This window comes from Molossus molossus, unplaced genomic scaffold, assembly GCF_014108415.1.
Source record: "Molossus molossus isolate mMolMol1 unplaced genomic scaffold, mMolMol1.p scaffold_m16_p_4, whole genome shotgun sequence".
Taxonomy (NCBI): domain Eukaryota; kingdom Metazoa; phylum Chordata; class Mammalia; order Chiroptera; family Molossidae; genus Molossus; species Molossus molossus.
Window position 1 is genome coordinate 13821456 of NW_023425377.1, and position 24047 is coordinate 13845502.

Below are 24047 nucleotides of genomic sequence, written 5' to 3' on the forward strand. Positions count from 1 at the left end.
CAACTAGGGCCACAGATGCTAAAGATCTGTGAGCATTTCTCTAAGCACTGACCTTTCTTCTAAAGCAAAAAGAAATCTTTGGGTAACAAAGTGAAAGTATGTCTCTCGCAGTTTAGGAAGCTAGCTAATACTGTGTGAATAATGGATTGTAAGAGTGTTTTTAAAAAAGAGGCGGGGATATCAACAGCGAAGAACTATAGGTGGTGTTTTATTAGAAATGCCTATCACAACAACTTATTTAATATGGCATTGGCCATATTTTCACTGGAAATGCTGTCTACTGAGGAACACAGAGCAATATTTATTATGTCTAATTCCACGGACTTGTAGTTTATGAAGGAGATTTACTACCTCCTTTAAGCTACTTTGTGGTCTGTTAATTCATGGAGCCAGTCACTATATGGAGACTAAATGGACTAACATTAGTCATCATAATAAAGCATATCTTTACATTTCACTTTGAAATCGTTCTGTTTGGAATTTGAAAATATCCTGTTTGGAAATTGAAAATATCCTGGGCTCCCTCCATAAATATCAACGTGTACTCCTGCACTGGACAATGTTTCAGCTCCCTGAGATCTTTATGGAACATCCTTCATTTGCATTCCTCAATTCTTTAGAATAGTTGGCAAGTTTCCCTAGTTGGTAAGTAGTGCTACTTAATTTTTCATGTGTTCAGCTACTAAAGATGCAGAGAGGGGAGAGACTCACAGTTCAAGGTGTCTAAATAGTCCCTGATCCTTGGTGGCTTTTGCATTTCAAGAACTCAGATGATACAAGCAACTCCCGGGAAGAAAGTAAATTTTATTATGGCAGACATTTATCTCAATTCCACTGAGAAATTCCCTCCTTCCTTCGTTACGTGATGGTAGTTTCTCTTGAGAGAGGGCTGACCTTTAGAGAAGAGTCTGAGCGCTGTGTTGGAGGAGTGGGTTCTTTCGGTCATTGTAAGTCTTGATCAGAATAGTATAACCTGCAGTTGCTTTGAGGTAAGATACTTCTTTTCCCCATTTTAGTTATATGAGAAGAATAATATAACAATGTTGGAGGGAGGTGGCATGCACTTAGGATTTTGCCCCCTCTTAACTTTTCCAAAGTGGCAGCATACGAGACTATTAATAAAGAGATTCTCATCTGAAAAACACTCCAACATTATTTTTCAAATAAAGAATCCAGATTTTATCTGAAAAAAATGAATCATCTATAGCAAAAAATTTTGACATTGTTTCTAGAAAGAAGATGGGAAATGAAACTACATGAAAGGTCAAAAGTAACGGCACACACGCACACACAAGACCAACTGCAGCCGTTTGCTAATCATTTGGCCTTTATAAGGTGCGCGTAGTCTCTAGGGCGTCATTTTATCTGCGGAAATTCTTGGCACTGAAGTGGTAGATGATTTATATACACCAAGAAGAGGTGAGAGTAGGAAGTTTCTAAGCATGCTCGAACATTCCTTTGGGTATTTGGTTGGATTCATTAGACAAGCTGGCTTCATGAGCTGACTGCCCATGTCAGTCAGGAAAGGTTAAGAGGTGCTCTCTGTTCATTTTAACAGCTCCTCTTGGGTTTAGGTAACTGCTTTTTCACTGAAATTCAACTGAATTATGGAAGGTCTGGATATACGATTTCTGTGGAAATAGATTGCATGATGCCAAAGTCAGCATCTGCCACACACCTTGCATTAAAAGCACCAGATAAAATGACAGCCAATTCGAAAAGAAGGGATCCAGAGGAGAATTTCAAGAGATAACACTAAGAGCCATTATCTGAGAAAGTAAATATAACAACAACAACGAATATTGCATAACTCTGACTTTTTAAAATTTGTTTTTGATATTGTCAATATTTTAGAATCTTTTTCATTTTATCAAAAACTGTTGCATTGTGACAGAAATGTCGTCCTCTAACGTTTTGAAATTCTAGCTTTTCAGAATAAATACAAAATATGTGGTTTATCTTCAGTTGAACATGAATAAAATGGTTGCCGCTAATCTCAACATCACTCAGAATACAAAACAGAATAAAAGATCACATGAATATCAGATACCTTATAATCTTGAGATAGAACAAAGCTGAATTTTTAAAAATATTAACCTATACTGCTTTCTCTTTCCCTTAGTAATCTAAACTTTACAAAATTGCAAACTATTTGAAATTGGAGTTAATCCAGTTTTCCCACAGCACTTAGTGTTCCACTTTCACATATCTTGACATAAAGACACAAAGGCCAACATCCTAAGCTGGCTCCCCAAGGAGCCTGGCCAGCTACATGCATATCCAACCCGGTCATCTTCCTTAGATGGAGATGTTTAAATCTCACAGCTGAGATCTCTTGCAATAATTGAGTTAAAAGAAGTCTGAAAGGTATTACACGGGCATAAAAAAATCCAAAATTATGAAAAGAAGGAGAATGCTTGCTTGAGGCAGAGATTGTGTGTTAAATAACTTTTTAGTGCTGAAATACCTTGAGAGAAAACTCTAGTTACACTCTGATTGCAAATACTCATCTAGCTGATAGCTCCAATTAAGTAAAATCTAAAACAAAACAAAAACCAACATCTATAACACTTAAGGAAAAAGAAGAAAATATTAACTAAATGTATGTTAACTAGGGATAAATAAAGTCCATTCTTCTACCTATAGTCCGACCTCCCTTATATCTACTTCTGTCATCCACCTGCGTTTGTTACAAGATGGTGCTCATTTATCTCTTTCCTTTGCCTTCTTTATCTATATAGTCTGATAATAAAATATTTGAGAGGTATCCATCATCCTATACATTATTTATTGAGATTAAAGTTAAGGCAGTATTTAGAAATTATGACAATTATTTTTAGGAAATACTATTAGCAGGGAGTGAGAGGGTGAAAAGTTCTGTAATTCCTTTAAAATGTGACTCAACCAAGATCTCACATCTTTGGCATTGTCCTGGTTGACTTCCATTTAAAAATGGGTTTTGCCCTAATTTGTTTTCCAAGGAGTGAAATAAACGTGTTTATAGAAGAAAAATTCTTTTGTAAATTAGATGTGTGAGGATGATCCTGTATACAGGAGGGAAGTAAACTCTCAGCCTGGTGGCATGTCCCAGACACTACCCTGTATGTCACTAACCTGGCCTTACCCCGTGATTCTGTCATATCATCCATAAAGTATTACCTGTATATATATGGTGGGGCAACAGGGAATGTAAAGAAAGTCACTGGAAGGGCATTACTTGTCATTAAAACTGATCCCAGGGTGCGGGGGTTAGGGGCATAATGATGGTGGTGGAATCCAACCATATGGGTATCATGCAGCAGGAGCATTTTTTTATTTTTTAGATCGTTGGAGAGAATTCTGGTTTCTTTAGTTTTAATAATCACAGTCAACAAGGAGACACTTGGGAAAATGCATCTCAGAAAAGTGTTTAGTTTCGTCCTGATGTAAATGAAAAGAGGAACCCTGATTCATCAAGGAACACTCATAACACAGCTCCTTCTCCTTCGCCACTTCTTCACGCTGCTCCCCTGACCTTCTCTACCCCTCTCGCTCCCCTCTCTGCTGGCTTCTTATTTCCAGTCCCCTCTTTTGCTCTCCTTTCTCCTCTAACCTCTTCTTTCCTGTCTCGCCATTCCTTCTGGCTTTCCCCTTCACCCTTTCCACAGCCTTGATGTTCTTCTATACTGCCCATGTTTTAAGCAAGCACCTTTCAAACACATTCCCCAGCCTCTTTGCAAGAAGGAAGCAGACCTCCACACCAATTCCACAATTCATGACAATTTTGGTTTGTATTTGTTGGCTACTGGTTATTTCAATTCAAGTTCGTGCAAACCTTGAAATTTGAAAGGTTTCTTCATTTACTTTGTACTTAAACTATGAACAAAGTCAACTGATTTTTCTCTTTACGTTCCTGAATAGAGTACATTAAATCATTATAATTCTACACATTCTATTCCTTTTATCTCTTCTATCTCAAACAAAAAGTCCCTTCCGGGATATCTCTTTTATATGTTATCCTTTTATTTTCGTTTTCTCAGCATTGCTCTTAGCCTTGAAAGGGTAGCCTTTTAAAAGTGTTATAATGTCTGTAAACTGGTTGCTGTCCTCTAGATGCACCAGTTTAAATACTTTGTTTCTTAGACGTTGGACCCAGTGTGTATATCTCCAGAGCAGCGCCACCCTTCTAGTGCGGTGTGTGCTTCTGCAAAACAATGAATCTGCACACACAAGAGTTTCTTACATTCGTCTCAAGTCTTAGCTTGTCACATTTTTATATTTTCTGAGGGCATTCGGAACAAAATATCCCTGCCTTCTGCAAAATGTTATTTTTATAAGACCAGACTTTTGCAAGAGTAGATGATCTCAGCCGTGATCATAAACCTACTAAGAGGAGTTTACCTCCCGATAAACCAATGACAGTCTTTCAAGCATTTCCTATACATGGTCTTTGCATCTGAAAGCAAACGGGAAGTTTTTTGTTTTGCTTTTCCCTAAGGTCCATTTTTGCAATGGAGAGCTGCTGGAATGTATGTCATTCTTAACCTACCAGAAATCTGTGGTAAAGAAATGAAATGAAATGATTCTGCAGAGAAATATGTGTTACATCATTTCAGTTCATAGCATCCAGAAATAATGGCATTAACATTTTTCTCTAATTCTGTAGCTGATTATGGTTTTTTTTTAAAATCTACAACCAATATTTAATATTTTAAAGAGTAGTTTTCAAAACACAGACATTCTCAAAATGTATTTTAAAATTTTAATAACTCTGGAGATATATGTATTAAACAGATAACATCAAACCCCTTAAGGCTAAAAAATACACTCCAGAAAAATTATAAAAATTAATTAGTCATTATTATTGAAGTTTTCTTCAGTCTCATATCCATCAGACTGAATTGTAATACAGTTCAGGATGATACATAAAATAGAAGTAGAGGAACATGTTTGAGTACTTTTAAATTTTTTAATGTTTCTTATATCCTTAAAAATCATTGTTTCCAGGAACCATAAATATTGGAAAAATCATCTTTAGTAAAGATGAAACGACATTCATTCTTTTCAGTTGTCCCGAGTCCCTGAATTTGCTATTACCATAGCATATTTTACCCGTTTGAATTAAGAAGAACATACCTTGACTATTTTTGGCCAACTACCAATTTCTCTTTCTTAAATACATGTCTGTTTTTGTTATTTTGAGGGATTAAATAGGTAATAAAGATTAATTATACCGAAATAATAATGTTGCATTATGAATTAATATGGTTATTTCTGCTCATAGAAGGGGAGTGTGAGAGTGTGTGTGTGTAAAATTCTTTAACAAATGGAAAACTTTGTATAGAGCTTAGAAAGAATATACATATTCACATGTAAAAATAGTAAATGGATTTCTTAAACTAGAATAATGACCAAGTTTTCTAGATGTGTTATAAATTTCTGCTGATTGTGTAAGGGTTCACGCACAGGGTAGGAAGGAGATCAGATGCCTATCAGAAGATCTTGCTTTTTAAAAGTGATGTCACTATCCTGACTGTTTCTTCTTTTTGGGTATTCCTCCCCTACCTGCAGTCTTTCTTATTGGTTTCCAATTTTAAGAATCAGGAACAGTTTTCCTGAAACCAATTCAGATGCTTAGATATACACAGACATTATATTAATACATTATATATCCCATTATGTATTCTATTTTGTGAGCATACATTTTGTACTCTTAAGATTTTTTTCCTAAGAACATAGTAAGAGCCCTGGCTGGTTTGGCTCAGTGGTGAGAGCATCAGCCCGCAGTTCAGAGAGACAGGGGTTTGGTTCCCGCTAAGGGCACGTAACTTGGTTGCAGTTTGTCTCTGGCCCTGGTTGGGGTCGGGCGGGCAGCAGCCACTTGATGTGTCCCTTTCACGTCGATGTTTCTCTCTCTCTCTCTCTCTCTCTCTCTCTTCCTCTCACTCTAACTGAACAAAAATGGAAAAAAGTCCTTGGGTGAGGATAAAAAAATAAATAAAAGAACATAGTAAGGAAAATTGGGTGGAATACAAACGCCAAGGAATGTGTATAGCATGTCCTAGAATTAATGTGTGAAATTGTTAAGAAAGGACATGTGGCAAGCCTTTTGAGTATATTTGACTCGTGCCTTTGACAAAGCAGTTTCTCTTCAACCTCTGAGACTCTAACGGCATTTAGCAGCCTCAAAACAGACCCATGAACCACATCCGGGTAATGACATTACCCAAAGTATAAAAAAAATTAACTCCAAAATCCATGTTGCCCTTCAGTTTTAAAATCACATCTTGAACTCTTAAGCTTCGTATTGTTTGCATATCTTTGCTGTCTAAATGGAAAAGAGATGACTCTAATATTGCCATTTAATTGTAATTTCAATATTGTTAATAAATAGTTTCCACAACTTCTTTGGAGAAGGTGCAGAGCGAGCAGTGGTCGGGAATCCTAGATTCTGTCCTCGGTTTTCTGTGTGATTTTGGCTGTTAACTTATTTCCTTGCTTCATTTGTTTCACTCTGAGATCAATATTTTGTTTGGGCTTCATTAGTCTTTGTTTAACAAAATAAGATATGTTGATTATCTTATTCAAGGGTTATTCAAGTAAGTGTGTAGTATCTAACACTATTTACGTTTTTTATTATAAATATTGCATTATTCGGTGCTCTCTCCTTCCTGAGCAGCAATGTATTAGTATAAGCAAGTAATTGTAATTGGTTATAATTAAAATTTATTAGTATACCCAATTAACAATACCAATATAAAGAAAAATACATTTTTTTTCTACTTCAGAAAATAAGGTTTTAAGTTTGAATGCATGGTTTATTAAAAAACACTACCATCTATCTTATTCACCTTTCATCTCAGAGGTGGAGGTCACCAAATGCAAAATAGTGGATCAATCAATAACGTTCTGAAAGAAACATTTAGAGCAGTGGATTCAGAGGTATCCTACTTGAGTTCGGGGCACGCGCAGCAAAGCCGAACGAGAGAGATGTACTCTTTAGCCTGGAAGGAAGAATATCACCCCCACTTTTCTCTGTCCAGTAAAGTAACGTACCTTGCATGTCACTATAAGTTTGTATCTGCCTTTTACTGCATAAGGATATGTACATGGAATGACCATGGTAAATCCAATTAATTTGAGCAATCTATTAAAAATAGGCTTCATCATTAAACTACATGCTGCCATTTTTATGACTTTACCATTTAGAGGGGAAGCCAGGCTTTCATAGTAAGAGTTTAATTTTGTTCCTTAAAATAAAAACAAGAATGTGACCCACCTCCCAATCCCGGTCTTAGGCGATTGTCATAACCATCCAGGAGTCGGTCCAAAATGCGGGTGAAGACTGTGGTATTGTCTTTAAGTTCATCTTGTAGGGAGGTTTGTCCATAGCTAGGAAAAGCACAACGCAAGGTGGTCACTAAATTATACATTTCCACGAAAACCTTTTCGCAGATCGATCCCTCTCCAGATTTTCCTACCTTCCTCCATTGAATCTGAATGTGAAAATTCCTTCTGGTAAAGTAAAAACAAAATATGTCATATTTTAATTCCTACCATTTTCTCATACTCGTTCTCATGGGTAATAAGCTGTTTATTCTAATATTTCTAACTATGGAAGGAAAATTACCAGGATATGAGTTCTTGCTCTTTACATTTGTAATTCTCAGCATGTACACAATGCTCTAATGCATTTTTTTTCTGGGCAAGCTAGAATGTTAATGCATGCTAGAAAAAAAATCTGGAAGACTTCTTCCAAATAAAAATATATATATATTTATGAGCTACAGAAATAATGAATAGTTTTATTTTCGTTTAATTTAACACATAGCATAAGCCTAAAATTTCACCTCCTAACAATCCCGTTCTTTATCTACTTCATATACATATATATGGGTTTTGCTTATTTGATGTTCTTTTAAGATATTAAGTGAGAAAAGTAGATAAAACTTGTTTCTTAGTATAATTACATTTTACATCATTGTGTAGTTTTTCTTAAGGAAAACCTTAAGGTTTGTGAACCTATTTTGATAATGTTATCATTTGTTTATTCAAACCTCTAATTAATTGAATTTTTGTCATTTCTGGTCTTAGAAGTAAAAAATACCTTGAAAAAGATATGATCTAATATTCTTAATTTATGATTTGCTAAACTACAGTGCAGGGTTAGTATTTTGTTTAAGAAAACACAGCTAGTTGTGAGCAGAGCTTGAAATGGAACCCAGGTTTCTTCAGATTTTAGTCTAAAACTTTATTTACCTTCTTCTATATTGGAAAATTGTTTATACTTAAATTTTTATAGTTGAAGGTGTAGTTATGATTCTTTATCATGACCAGTCACTGAGTTTCAAACACGTAGTGACTGCAGTTCAAATAGTGTATATTTCCTACATCAATCGCATCATTATCTGTGCTCCTGGAATTATGTTTTATGTAATGATTAGGATGACACCTGCAAAATCCTGGGGGAGAAAAGTCTTCTATTTTAGGATGGATCACACTCCCCGACACATTTCAGTGACAGCTCTGACCTTGAGTAAAAAAATGTGAATTGGAGTATAAACTAAGAAACTGCTACAAAATATCACTTGCATACTTTATGTTTAATATGCGTTGGCTCCACTCTTGTGTGTTAATATTAGTGATCAAACTAAGAAAAATGAAACCAGGATTCACTTATTTCACAGGAGCAAGCTATCTAACCAAAACATCATTTCAAAACCAAAAACTATTGTTTAGTCAATTAATTTTATATCAGCAAAATGTAGTGGCCATTTTTTCTCATAATTTTAATTTGATAAAGTTATAAGTAAAAGCTATTGATGATATTAAATATCTGAAAGGTACCTCTATTAAATGATTTTTTGATCTCCTGAATTCAGCATCAGTATCATGCAGATTGAATGTTTACTCTCCTTTGGCAAAATTAAACATCTTACTAGCTTTTGCAATCAGATTTTTAATGAGCTCTGTTGTCTTCCACCCTGTCTCATTCGTAGATGACAGCACTAAAGCAAAAATAGTTGTCTGAGTGCAATTGTTTACAAAAACTCTGTCACAAAACCAACTGTCAGGCATGCATCTTTCAAGGATATCGGAAGGTCATCTTGATAAAGATGGAAAAGAAATGTTAGCACACCTTAAGTGGTAAGGAGAGCCAGAGCAAGTAGTTTAAGGAAGAAAGCAATAAAATAAGAAGTGGGGGGAGAAGAAATGGGTGGCATAACAGAGCACGATGAAATTGTTAATATGATTATGAGAATATGGAGTTATCTGTTACTTTTACCTCTATTCCCTTGTTTTTGCAGTGTAGGTGCGGTTCAGGAAATGCTCCCCCCACCCCCCTGGTTTTAGCCTATAAATATTGTAGTCACCAATTGTTTGCATTGGAATACAAATACCATAAGACATATATCCCCTCCCAGAAAACCAGTTCTGTTATCCCCATTGGAATAGTAACCTTTTTTTTCTTTTAAATGTGATTTTCTAATCAGATATACTTTATCTTTACTTCTAATTTACTATGCTCAATTGTACTTTTCAGAGAATAATCCTAGGATAAAAATGTATTCTCTATTAAACACTCATACCAATGTAATGTTTCCTAAACTAAATATATAATTTGAAGAAAAATGTCAGTTACAGTACCTGATTTTGGTCCCCTATGAGCCACTATATAATAAAACACTGTGCACTACCTCCATCTACAGGTCATTACAAGAGTAACACTTGATATAATTTTCCAAAAGCAGTGAAGAACATTTAACTCCCCAGATTAAGAGTGTCTGGCAGGAAAGCCTTTTCTGTTCATCTGGTAGTCATTATTTACCGCACACGATAGCAAAACAAAAACAACTTCTCAGTTTTAAAAAAGCCTCCTACGTTCATATCTTCCCATGCTAGTTTCTCTCTTTGCCTTACCCATAGGCTTCACTCTCTATTACATTTTGAAGAATCTTAGATTTTTTAATATATCTAGGACTTTCTGATGGGCCATAGGAGTAGGCTACACAAGAAATACAAAAGTAGATAAAGAAGAATCTGAAATATTTGGTCGTTTATGTCATTGCTACTATAATATCTTTATACGTCAATTTGGTCATTAGCAAATATTTTGAACATGGTTAAGCATATTATTAAATTTTTCTCATAACTTGTCCCCATGGTAATTATGCTTAAATTATGAATTTCAATTTTATCTAATATTCTTAAATATTTTTCTGGCATAATTTACCTCTTCTGGCTATATAAATAATGTTTTCAAAACATGGTATGTACATGCTTTGACAGAGACTTATGACTTTCAAATTACAAATATTACTTTCAACTTTTAACTTCCATATAGCCCTAAGTTTCTCTATGATTTTTCAATTGACCAAATCTTTTCTTGTGGAAAAATCAATTCACATGGTATGCAGACTTTAATTAGGATAACTTTCCTATGAATTAGGAAACCGCAGGTTTTTTTTTCCAGAACAAATGAACTGTGAAAAAAGTTCCCTTTAAGACAAATGTGGAATTAATACACTCCTCAATAAAAGTGTGTTAAGTGTGTTCTAACTACCATACACACGAGATGATTATTTTTTCATACTGCTCTTCTTACTCTTAGCTGGTATTTTATTGCAGTTAAGTTTTTGGAATTCCCTTAGTCATGAATTCATCCAAGGGCAATTTTCTTCCCACTGAAAGAAGAAATGAAAAGTTACAGACATGCTCATGCAGATTTAAAATAAAGTGTCCCCACCTTCTTCCAGTCAACGTGCTGAGAAGGAGGGTCCAGGCCCAGAGACAGTCAGAGAGACCCAGGCTTTTCTTCCTCATCGCGGGCTGTGCAGCTGAAAAGTAGAAGAAGTAGGGATCAATGTCTCTTGTAAGAAACACCAGGTTATAACCACTAGGGCTGACTGAGGCAGTTCAGATGAAGCCTTTGAAGTCAGGAAATGACCTCACTGGGATATGACACCTCATTGGAAGCAATGGAAACCTGGACCATCCATTCTCCACTTTCCCTTCTATTTCTTCATTCAGAAATATATCAGTATCTTAATTTCTCCTGTAAAAGAATACAAGTTGAAATGCTTTCAGGTGACAGTATTGCTCAACATAAAAACTGTGAGTTTTGTTTTGTTTTTTCTCTAGGTATTATATTTCCAATACAGTCTGCATGACTCTCGCTTTTTATCATCTGAAAAATTTGACCTTTCTCATTTGAGTTCCCGCAACTGAACTGTGCTTTGAAATTTTTGAGCTGAGAGAGCGCGTTTGGGGGCTGGAATGGGGAAGGTTAACATGCTTTGAAGCCTGAATTCTTCTTTGCATTCTGGATGCACCTTGATTTCAGAAGCCACTGTACTTATCTTTTAAAGAAGAAAAAAAGAAAACACACTGTTGAATGTCAAAGTCGTGCTTATATTTTCTGCCTGTGATTGCCTTGTTAAATATGCTCAGTAACGCTTCTGTGAGGCTAAAGGACATACTTTATAGTCAAGCCATGTGCTGATCTCTCTCGCACACACATACCACACTCACACCAATGCACACAAACATGCCCACACATATCTTTCAAGCCCTCTCCAATTCTGCCAGGTTGCTGCTAGAAAATGTTTCATCTCAAACAGATGGAAGCTGAGTTCCTTGCCTTGCATAAATAAGGGACTCTTTTTTCTCTCTTAGGTAAAGTGTAATCAATCATCATCTGATTGTTGAATCGAGACTTGGTAGTGGGATGCTGGAGAACTGGAGTATGGAGAGCTTACAGAATTTTTAAAAATTACAGTCGGTTTGTGGAGTCAATTTTTAAAAATCACTGCACTGCCTAGTTAAAGAGCAGCTATGGCAACATTTTATTTAATGTGCTATCATTCATTCCAGTCTTTATATGAGAAATGTTCAAGGTATTGGTTAGCACTTCCCCAAGTCTCTAGCAAGTCTTCTAAAACAGATTTTTCATTAAGCACTCTATAGTCTAATGCATTATATGCCTTTAAATACATCTAACAACGCTTTTCCTCACTCTCTGGGGTCATTTATATCAGTAAAAACCATTACACACAAGCATGTAAGCAATGAAACATAATGTGTTTAGAGTGAAATGGTCTAGAGATAAGAACTGTGAGCTGCATAGTTTTTACTTAATTTAGTGTCTGGCTCTGACACAGAGGGGTTGCATATGACAGAAAATATTTGATAAATAATATTATGTTAAAATATTGCATCTCAGTGGCATGGTGGTAATTCACCCTTTGATTAATCTTTGACATCTGCTGTGAAGGAAAAATAACTTCTCTTACCCTATTAATATTTGTTGGTTTTTATATTTTTAAAAAAAATTCCTGAAAGGGTAAGTGAAACAGAACAAAATCCCAAGGCAGGGTGCCACAGCTTTTAGTCCTCTGACATTTTAAAATGAGAAAAACAAACCTACCATGGCACTTGAGTTGTTGAGTGAGAAAGTTTCTTGCAAATACAAACATCATAGTTTAAAAGGAACACTGAGCTGCCTGCTTACCCCTTTCCACCGTCAACCTCCCCCCACCAAGCACACACTCCAAATGTCCATCTCCCTCGCCATCCATATCGAATGATAAGTTGAGTTTTTGGTGTTCGGAATAGGAGAGACCCCCTACACCAGAGGGCATTTCAGCAGCAGCCACTGAAAAGGAGAAAAGCATTTTTGCAGCCAAAATGAGAGCATGCCTTCCCTGGGCTGGAACAGCGAGCAGGTTTTCCGTCCCAGCCTTCTTAACTTTCAGCTGTGCCCACCAACGCCCCTCCCCACCGCATCCCAGCTCCCTTTGGGGAAAAAAAGAAAAAAAAGAAAAAGACTAAAAACAACAGGTCACCACCCACCCCAGCCGGGCGGAATACATTCCAATCTGCTTAAGAAGGGGGAAAGCCAAGAAGAGAGACGGGGTAAAAAAATAATGCTCCTATATCGCTGCGGTTTTCAGCCCCAAAGAAAAACATTCGTTGTTTCTACCTGCTGTGGGATCAGGCTGCGTCCTATTCCCCCTGTCTCCCGTCTCTACAGCCTTGCAGCCTCTCCAGCTAGGAAAAGCCACGTTCCAAGCTGTGTGTGTTGCGGTCAGAAGCAGCACTTACCTCAGGCCCCCTCTGGGCACAGGATCGGTCCAGACCCGGGAAAAGTGTGCGAGAGCGAGAGCCGTGCAGAGCCCGGCGCCAGCTGGAGTCCGCGCGCGTCCGCGCTCCCAGCGAGAGGGGCGTCCTCGCCAGCCTCTCACTCACTCGGTCTGAGCCATCATGGACTCTGCGTGCTCCTCTGCCGAGGGTTTCACACCCCAATTTGCTCCCCCAAATCCAATCCGCGGCTATACAACAAAAGATTTCTCTTTACCAAGACAGTAGTAATACGTCCCAGGGCAAACCGGATGTGAAATAGGCGGTGACTTCATGCCAGAGAGATTTTATTTTAGAAAGGAAGGTGGTACCAGCCTCTGGATCTGGAGACCAATCCGCCCATTTTTTTTTTTTTTTTTTTTTTTATATGCAGCACAATTTAACTTGCACCGCCCTGGCCCTAATCCCCTTCTCTCTGGCTGCAGACTCAAATCCTTCTACAATCTGCTGCCAGCGGTCCCCTTTAGGGGGGACTGCAAATGGGGGAGGGAAGGGGAGAAAGGGGTAGAGAATCTAGGACCGACACTCGGAATTTTCTCAGACTTTCAATTGAGGAGCATGCTATTTTAAGGTGTGCCCATGCAAAATAACACTGATGAGTGCAACCGCTCTGCCTTTGATCACGTCTTTAACCACTGCCTGCACATGAATGAATGCACGCTGTGGAGCTGGGCGAGGGTTACACATGTGGGCAGCGCGCTCCCCTCTCGTCCATCTCCCTCGCACGCACTCCCACACACATGGCCCAGTCCCCGTGCCTTGCAGAGTCACGGGTGACGAGGAATGAATGGCAGGAGCGAGCTCTGGCCCGTAGGGAACCGGTTACCGGGCTTGGAGAGGCTTTCGCACTTGCACTGGCTGTGAGCGCTTCCCACCCCGCCTTAATCTGTGGCTTGGAGGACAGCGAGAACACGCGGGTGGATCCGGGCTTTTAACCTTTGGGTGCAAGTGTCTGTGTGTTTATGTTCTGATGGAGGAAGCAAGGCTCTTTAAATCCCAGCTGTGCTGGGTTCCTAGGATGAGGAGTATTTAACTTTAAATCAATCGCTCAGATCATTTCTAGGTTTGAGACTCCTATCTCCATTTCCGGAATCATTCCTTTGCCTGGAACCCCATCCTTCTTCGGATTATGAAAACGGGAGATGGGGAGGAGAGAGGAATACAAAGGTTTGTAGAAGTCAAGACCAAACCTTCTTCTGCTTTCTACCTCTGCCCTCTTCTGTTACCCTCCCTGGTGGCTCTCCACCCACGAATAATTATACATGTAGGGAAGGAGGGTGTGTTTTAGTATCAGTCTAACTCAATTTGCAAGTAATCAGGGACGACTGTAGTTCTCCCCTTGGGTTTTGTGAATGGGTGTTTGTAGCAGAGATGGGTGCTCTTTCTGGGATCTTACCAAACTGACCTACCGCGCTGGGAGCTGTTCCTTCAGCACTCTTGCCCAGACGAGGTAGGAGGAGCGGGAAAGATGGGTGATTCCCAAGTGATGATTCTGGTAAAGAAAGTCCAAACTTTCAACTTCGGTGAGCTCCTAGCCATTTTCCCCAGAAGGACTCTAACAGAGGAGATATTTCTGATAAGGGTAGGCTTCTCTAGGCAAAGGAAAAACCAGCCCATACCACTCATAGGTTTTGATTCTACAAATGTTCCTTGACTTTGTACTGCAATACATGATTAAAACTTAAGACAGGTGATTGCATGATAAGGAATATAACATTGAAGTCCACATTCACACTTGGGTTTGGTTATCTTCTGAGCTTTGAAAGGGAAATATTACCGGGAAATTATTTCAGAAATAAATCTTCAAGGAAGGGAGATTTGAAGACCAACTTATAATACCTCTGTTTCTGGGCAGAAGTTGCCTCCTCTGTTCAGACTCAACAAATGTTAATATATTCTTAAAGATATCTATTGAAGAAACATCATAGCTTCTCTAAGTGACATGACCCAGTTTCTGTTTAGTTTGCTTATCCACTAATTCTGTTGTTTATTGAGCAGTTCTGAGAATAACATTCACTCTAGTAAGGTTTTGAAACCCTAGATAACAATTAGAAAACATTGTTGTTGTTGTTTTTACCTGACAATATATAATGCAATTCCATAGTTTTGTTTTGACTCAACGAAGACTGATAGTCCTAAAAATGTGATCTTTTTGGTTGAAATGTCACAGTTACTCTTCTCTACAAATTAAGAATAAGTTTATTTCCTATGCCTAATAAATACAACCAAATCACTTTACTGATTATGTTTTTTGAGCACAGTCACTGAAATTTTATCATTTGAACAGTATTGTCTGAGAACAAATCAAATCACATCTTGATTCAGACTTAAAGAATCATGTAACTATCCAATAGGAATCCATTGCATAGCAATGTCATATACTTTCAAACAAATATTAATAAATAACCATTGGGTATATCTTAAAACTATTATACACATATGGAAATGGAAATGTCTGTACTATTATTTTCTATTTCAAATACCCTCAAGGTAGTTTTTACTAGATGATACATGTATACTTTGTTTAGGGATATGTATGATTTTAGTAAATAAATTTAATAACGTGTGGGTGTTTAAAATATTGTTAATTTGACGACTCCAAAAACAGCAGTTGCAACCAGGAATTATGATTGGGTTTATTCTTTCCCATCTAAGGTATTATTAACATATGCACATAACACAGAGAATAGAATATAAGAAATTAATGGCAAGGAAATAATGTACTTTATATTGTCTTGTTAACTGAATCTTTTAGATAATTGTTGACATCCTTTTCCTTTTTTACCCAGGGGAATAAATCACTTCAAAATGTGTGTGAATCTGATTCCAGTTCTGAAATAATAATAACCATCATGTTTAATATTCTTAAAACGTTTACTTGGTGCCAAGTAACGTGCTAATCAATTTGCATAAGTCATGCCATTTAATTCTCAAACATGACTGTGAGAAATAGGGTTAATATCCCCATTTTACAAATTATTCCATAATTTATGAATTGTAGAGAGCAAGAGACTTGCCGAAGGTCACACAGCTGGTGAGTGTTCACGTGGGAATGGTTCTCTTAACCACACGTCTACATTATTGTATTTCCTTCCGATGTGGTAGTGAGCTCAGGTTAAAATCTGTTTTACTTATCTTATACCCGTGGTTGACCATCTTCATGTCAGTCACAGAAAATCTTCCCCTGAATATTTTCTAAAATATTTATTCACACCGAGACATCTTATTTTAATGATCTAATACATCCAGCTGCAATGTAGTGTCAGGCTTACTTTAGTATTTCAGAGGTTTCTATACTTAGGGCAGGGGTAGTAAAAAGTATTCTTTTTCTCTGAACACCTTATAAAAAAAAAAAAAATACAGACCTAGGATTTAAGGTGGTGTGGGAGCCAGCTTCCACAGTATTTTGTCTGATAACCGAAAATGTTATATTTCCTCCTGCCTTATGAGGCCAGTGGCAAAGGCCTTCCAAACAGTTACCGGTTCTGGGCAGAAGGGATTTGAGGTCAAACCTAGGACCCGGGATCCTGGGGAGGCCTAATAGCTCTATTTCTAGTGTTGCAGTCTGGTACATTTTGCTTTTTCTGTCAATTTTAAATGGCAGGAAGCCCTGACCTAATTGAAGAAGTGGTACTGATTCTTTTCAACAGACATGTTTTTACTTTTTTTCAACGAAATGTGAACCAAATGAGAAAAAGAGTGCTCTCATTAATTCAGTGTGGCTCTTTATCATTTACAAAATAAATTGGGGTAAGGGAAAAGAAGATACCAGTAAAAATGATGATCTAGCCGATAAGCTTCAGCTGAAATCTAGAATTAAGTGATCTTTTTAAATGTATTTCCATGGCTCAGATATAGACGCTGAAAGTATATTTTAATGTTAACATGCTGTGAAACATGGTTATCAGTTTGCAACAATAAACATACAGGTTGCAATTAAACATGATTTTACCCAAATGTGTGTATCTATACTTAGATATTTATGTAGACTATTTACACTCACTAAATTAGCCCTTCTTTCTAATTTCCCTGTATGAAATACAGACCATCTTATTATGAACTATACTAGCACACCCAAAGGGCTACCGCTTCCTTTGTAATTGGTATTGAAATAAAGGTTTAGTTTGGGAAAAGGAAAGAACTGTGATGTAAGTAATAGAGTAATATTTGTACTTTAACCTAGACACTGACTTTTTTTTTTAATTTGGATTACTTAGACAAATTCTTTTATCCAGGCTGGAGGGCTAGTTTAACATCTCAGTGTAGTGAGAGGCATGGTAAGTATACTAAAACAAAATAAAATAGTTACCAAAATATTTGAGTCATAAATGTTTGGCACTCTGCGGGGACTTAGAGATAGTTTGCCCCAGCTACTCTGACAGATCACAAAGATGACATACTCTTTCCTGTGATCTGTGCAGAAGTAGGACCCAGGTTAGCATGGCGAATGCTCACATATGGACATGTGTCTGAAGTCACTGACACCTCATAGCTGTGTGTGACTGAACTTTACCGAACCTCATTTTCTGAAGTTTTAAAATGAGTGAGCGATACCTCCTTAGCTGGTTGTGGCATAATATGGGAAAACATTGTTCTCTTGCATAACACCTAAGAGGTAGCCAATGAATGCTATTTTCTTTCCCTCTCTTTTATCTGAGCACAAATTCATTCTTTTTGAGCATTTTAGTTCATTCTCTATAATATGTTCATGTAACTCATAATACTGATTGTTATCCACATTCTATGTAAGACTGAACTGAAATATAACATTTTTAGTTATCAGACAAAATACTGTGGAAGCTGGCTCCCACACCACCTTAAATCCTAGGCCTGTATTTTTATTTATAAGGTGTTCAGAGAAAAAGAACACTTTCTACTACCCGTGCCCTAAGTATAGAGTATTTTACATATACTCAAACCAGGGAGATTTGAAAAGAGCATGCTCCAGGGTAGATCCAACCACAGCATGCATTCAAACCAAGCTACTGCCGTCAACCATAGACTCCCCAAAGGTACATTTTGCATCATTTTTCCATAAGATCAGAGGACCCAACCAACACCCATCAGGAGTAAAATATATATATGAGAGAGACACTCTATTTAATAGTCATATAAGTAGGACACTATCTAATTTTCTTCTGTGGCAGTTTTCATTTATCAGCAACTCATGTGTAACCCAGATTCATCTATTTTCCTTCAAAGTCTTTGCACATTTGTTAAACCCATCAATCTAAGCAGGAAAATGCAGATTTATTCAGAGTTAAGAAGAATGATAATATGCTGATCGTTGAAATAAATTATATATTTTATTTATTTATCTTTATTTATTTATTTAATGTTTTTATTGATTTTTTTAGAGAGGGAGGAAGGGAGAGAGAGAAACATAGATATAAGATAAAAACATTGGTCGGCTGCCTCCCACACGCCCCCTACTGGGGATGGAGCCTGCAACCCCGGGCATATGCCCTGACCGGGAATCAAACCAGGACCACTCAGTCAATGAGACAATGCTCAATCCACTGAGCCACACTGCCTGGGCAGAAATTATTTATTTTAGAATATCAAATAAATTTTCAGCTCTGGCCTGTTTGGCTCAGCGGTTAAAGTGTCGGCCTGCGGTCCAGAGAGACCTGAGTTTGGTTCCCACTAAGGGATGTACCTTGGTTGCAGTTTGTCCCCAGCCCTGGTTGGGTCATGTGGGTGGCAACCACTCGATGTGTCCCTTTCACATCGATGTTTCTCTCCTCTCTCTCCCTCTCTCTCTCCCTCTCTCTCTCCCTCTCTCCCTCCCTCCCTCTCTCCCTCCCTTCCTCACTCTATCTGAACAAAAAATGGAAAAATGTCCTTGGGTGAGGATTAAAAAAAAATTCAATATTTTCCAAAACTTTGAAGAAGGGTTTTGAACTCTGTAGATACCACTGGCAACTTGATGATTGTAAAGTAAGTCAGGAGGAAAGTGAGGAAACAAACATTGTTCACTAAAATGTCACAGTTTTAGATTAGATATTTTTAATGTTATATCCTATGAGTTGACTGAGGAAGTATATATTTTTGTGGGGAAATGAAGGCATTCAGGATGTGTGTGTGTGTGTGTGTGTGTGTGTGTGTGTGCATGTGTATGCTCGCTCTCTCTCTCTCTCTCTCTCTCTCTCTCTCTATACACAGTCTCTGTAAACTCTTTTAAACCATTAGAATCCTTATTTATCCCTGTTTTTTTGTTGTTGTTGTTAAGGTGAATGTAATGAATTGAATGTAATGAATTAAATCAGTATCATTTATAAAGTGTTTAGCATGCAGAATGAAAAGTAAAGATCTAAGTTGTGAAATCAGCTTAGAGAGATTACTTATCAGAAATAATAAAAAAAAATAATAATAGGTTTGTTGATACCAAGAATCTACATGTAGTTTATGCAGAGCTTTCTGGCACGATTAGGATATGCCTTGTTGAGACTATTTGAGGATTTTAACATGGCCTCGTTATCCTGTTGGGCAGCTGCGTTTACATATTTGTTGGAATTTGTAAAACACAAAAAAGTGGCACAGACAGCAAAGCAGCATTTAAAAAACCCTTCATCCTTTTCTGAATGGCTGTAGTATTTGTGGAAAGGATATGAAACGGAAGGATTTACTAGAACAAAGATCAAGAATTAAGACACTAATGCCCCATCTGTTCAATAGTTCCCAGGTCTTGATGTTTACAATAATTGTGTTCTGTGGAATTAAATAAAAAGGAGTTTGTGGATGTGAATGCATTTTCTATTAGAGTTATTCATAAATATATTAAAATGTAACTACTGTCCTGCATTCAATGTAGGAAATAGAACTAATTCAGTTTTTTTTACTATGATTTAAAACTAAAAAAAAAAAAACCACACACACACAAAAAACCTCTCAGCCTAATCCATTTCCAATTTTTATTATAATAACACCAAGATTTTTATTAGAGAAAATGTTACAGCCTCCATTTTAATTGCATCTATGAACTTGGGCAGTGGTATGGAGGAAATGAAGAATTTTAAAGACAAGTGATGATCACTTTTGAGTAATTTTATTTATGAAACTACGCCCATATAATTCTTCAAAACGCAGACTTTTCTCCCATGACAGCTTGAGGTTTGGCCCAGAGAGCATTGCACTGGAGAGTATTGAGATAAAGCATCAGAAACTATCTTGCCCAAACCACCTTAACATAAAGAATCGAAGTGACAAACGAAGATACATTTAGGTGTCCTACATTTCAACTGCTTATAAAGATAACAGAGTTGCCTTTGAGGATGTAGAGTATGATTTTGAAAGCAATTGAGTGGGTTTACTGTTTGTCACTACTCACATTCGGTGCTAGAATTTAAACATAAAATAGACCATTTTAAAATTTCATTTAAGGAGATGAGAGGATGAATTCCAAAATACTACTTTCTCCCCTTACAAAAGAGAGCATATCCTATTTAATACCTATAATATACCAGACATTATAGCGTTCTTTTTTCCCCACATAATCTTCTCAGTTGGATTCTCACAATAGTACTATTCACAGACAGAGAACCCAGGTTCAAAACGAGTAAGAGATTTTCTCAGAGACACATGGTTTATAAATCAGCCTTAATTTGAACCCAGGCATAGATTTCGTGTTTCAAAAAACTTGTGATGATAAGACAGTAAATGCAAATACCTTCCATGCAGTGTGGGAGAAAAATGGTCACAAGAGACTGGTGAAAATGTTTCAGAGCACAAACACTTGCACGATGAAATGTAGATTTTATGAATTAGAAATTGTTAAAAGTTAAATACAGGGAATCAGAGTAACGTGTTCAAGAAAGTAGAATTTGGAGTCAGACATTTTCTTTTTCTGGCAATCACTTACTGTTTGGCCACCTAAACTTCCTGAATTTCAGTATCATTATTTGTAATTAAGGACGAATGATTTAATTTTATATAGAATATTAGTGAGATAATATTTGTAAAGTCAATAATTTATTCAAATATATTCATCCATTGGTAACTATGGTAATTATTATTTTTTAATTTAATTTAATTTTTTAAATTAATTAATTTTTGTTACAGATGTTTCTCCTTTGTCCCCCACTGATACTCCCCTCCCTGTCCCCAGCTTTGTTGTCCATGTCCATTGTTCATGCTTACATGCATATAAGTTCTGTGGTTTATCTCTCCCCCCCCACCCCCTCTTCTGGGGCTTGTTAGTGTGTACCCCACTTCCACGTCTCTGGGACTACCCCATTTCTCAGACTGTTATGTTCATTATATTCCACAAATAAGTGAGATCACATGATACTTGTCTTTCTCTGCTTGGCTTGTTTTGCTTAGGATAATACTCTCCAGGTCCCTCCATGTCATCTCAAAGGACAAGAGATCTTCCTTTTTTACAGCTGCATAGTACTCCATTGTGTATATGTACTACTGCTTTTTTATCCATTCGTCTATAATTGGGCTGTTTCCAGATCTTAGCTATTGTAAAGAGTGCTGCTATGAACATGGGGGTACATATATTCTTTCTGATTGGTGTTTCAGGCTTCTTAGGGTATATTCCTAGAAGTGGAATCACTGGGTCAAATGGAAGCTCAACTTTTAATTTTTTTGAGGTAACACCATATTGTTTTCCATAGTGGCTGCACCAGTCTGCATTCCCACCAGCAGTGTACTAGAGTCCTCTTTTCTCCACGCCCTCGCCAACACTTGCTGTTTGATGATTTGTTGACGGCGGCCATTCTGACAGGTGTGAAATGATACCTCATTGTTGTTTTAATTTGCATCTCTCTGATGATTAGTGATGTTGAGCATTTCTTCATATGTCTCTTAGCCATTTGTATGTCCTGTTTGGAGAGATGTCTATTTAGTTCCTCTGCCTATTTTTTAATTGGGTTCTTTGTCTTCCTTTTGTGGAGTTTAATGAGCACTCTATATATATTGGAAATTAACCCCTTATCTGATGTGTCATTGGCAATTATGCTCTCATATACAGTGGGTTGCCTTTCCATTTTGATGATTGTATCATTTGCTGTGCAGAAGCTTTTGAGTTTGATGTAGTCCCATGTGTTCATTTTTTCCTTTATTTCTTTTGCCTTAGGTGATGTATTAGTGAAAATTCTGCTGCGTATGATGGCTGAAATTTTGTTGCCTACAGTTTCTTCTAGGATTTTTATGGATTCATGAGTCACATTAAAGTCTTTTATCCATTTTCAGTTTATTTCTGTGTATGGTGTAAGTTGATGGTCTATTTTCATTTATTTGCATGTAGCTGTCCAGTTTTTCCAACACCATTTATTAAAGAAGCTGTCTTTACTCCACTGTATGCTCTTGCCACCTTTGTCAAATATTAATTGAGCATATTGCCTTAGGTCCATTTCTGGGTTCTCTGTTCTGTTCCACTGGTCTATATGCCTGTTCGTGTTCCAGTACCAGGCTGTTTTGATCACAGTGGCTTTGTAGTATAACCTGAAATCTGGTAATGTGATTTCTCCTACTTTGTTGTTCTTTTTCAAGATTGCTGTGGCTATTTGAGGTCTTTTTTGGTTCCATATGAACTTTTGAAGTATTTTTCTAGTTCTGTGAAGTATGTACTTGGTAATTTGATGGGGATTGCATTGAATCTATAGATTGCTTTGGGTAGTATGGACATTTTAATGATGTTAATTCTTCCAATCCATGAACAAGGTATGTGCTTCACCTTTTTAATATTTTCCTCTATTTCTTTTTCCAATGACCTGTAGTTTTCTGCGAATAGGTCTGTTGTTTCTTTGGTTAAGTTTATTCCTAGGTATCTTAATTTTTTTGCCACAATGGTAAATGAGATTATTTTCTTAGTTTCTCTCTTTCTGTGAGCTCATCATTGGTATATAAGAATGCTGTCAATTTCTTGACATTAACTTTGTATCCTGCTACTGTTCCAAATTCATTTATTAAGTCTAGTAAATTTTTGATGGAGTCTTTGGGGTTTTCTACGTATAGTATGTCATCTGTGAATAAAGACAGTTTTACTTCCTCCTTTCCAATTTGGATCCCTTTTGTTTTTTCTTCCTGTCTGTTTGCTGTGACTAAGACTTCAAGTACTATGTTAAATAAGAGTGGCGAAAGTTGACATCCTTGTCTTGTTCCTGTTATTTATGGAAATGCTTTCAGATTTTGCCCATTGAGTATGATGTTGACTGTAGGTCTTTCATATATGGCCTTTATTATGTCGAGATATGATCCCTCTATTCCAAGATAGCTGAATGTTTTTATCAGAAATGGGTGCTGGATTTTGTGTAATGCTTTTTCAGTGTCTACTAATATGATCATATGATTTTTATCTTTCATTTTGAATATGTTGTTTATCACATTTATTGATTTGCAAATATTGTAACAGCCTTGCATCCCTGGGATGAATTCCACTTGGTCATGGTGAATAATTTTTTTGATGTATTGCTGGATTCGATTTGGATTGATTCTATTGTTCAGGATTTTGGCATCTATGGTCATCAGGGATATTGGCCTGCAGTTTTCTTTCTTTGTAGTGTCTTTTTCTGGTTTTGGAATTAGAATTATTCTGGCCTCATTAAACGAGTTTGGAAGTCTTCCTTCTTCTTGAATTTTTTGAAGTAGTTTGAGGAGAATGGGTACTAGTTCTTCTTTAAATGTTCGGTAAAACTTCCTTGTGAAGCCGTCCGGGCCTGGGCTTTTGTTTGCTGGGAGAGTCTTGATTACATCTCCAATTTCTTTTGTTATTATTGGTCTGTTCAAGTTTTCTTTGTCTTCCTGGTTCAGTTTTGGGAAACTATGTGTTTCTAGAAATTTTTCCATTTTGCTTAGATTTTTGAATTTGTTGCCGTATAATTTTTCATAATATTTGTTAACGATCCTGTGTATTTCTGTGGTGTCAGTTATTAGTTCTCTTTTATTTCTGATTTTGTGTATTTGGGTTCTCTCTCTTTGTT

The 24047-nt window shown here is 36.9% G+C and overlaps 1 protein-coding gene across 1 annotated transcript in view; it reads right to left on the minus strand.

Moving 5' to 3' along the window:
- GABRA1 (gamma-aminobutyric acid type A receptor subunit alpha1) overlaps positions 1-13381 on the minus strand; it is a 58177-nt gene extending 44796 nt beyond the window's left edge. The window contains exons 1-3 of the mRNA XM_036241637.1: positions 13084-13381; positions 10727-10817; positions 7259-7371 (exon numbers count right to left, since the gene is read on the minus strand). Coding sequence (XP_036097530.1) covers positions 7259-7371; positions 10727-10803 — 190 coding nt within the window. The 5' untranslated portion in view covers positions 10804-10817; positions 13084-13381. The remainder of the gene's footprint in view (positions 1-7258; positions 7372-10726; positions 10818-13083) is intronic.
- Between the last annotated feature and the right edge of the window lie 10666 nt (positions 13382-24047).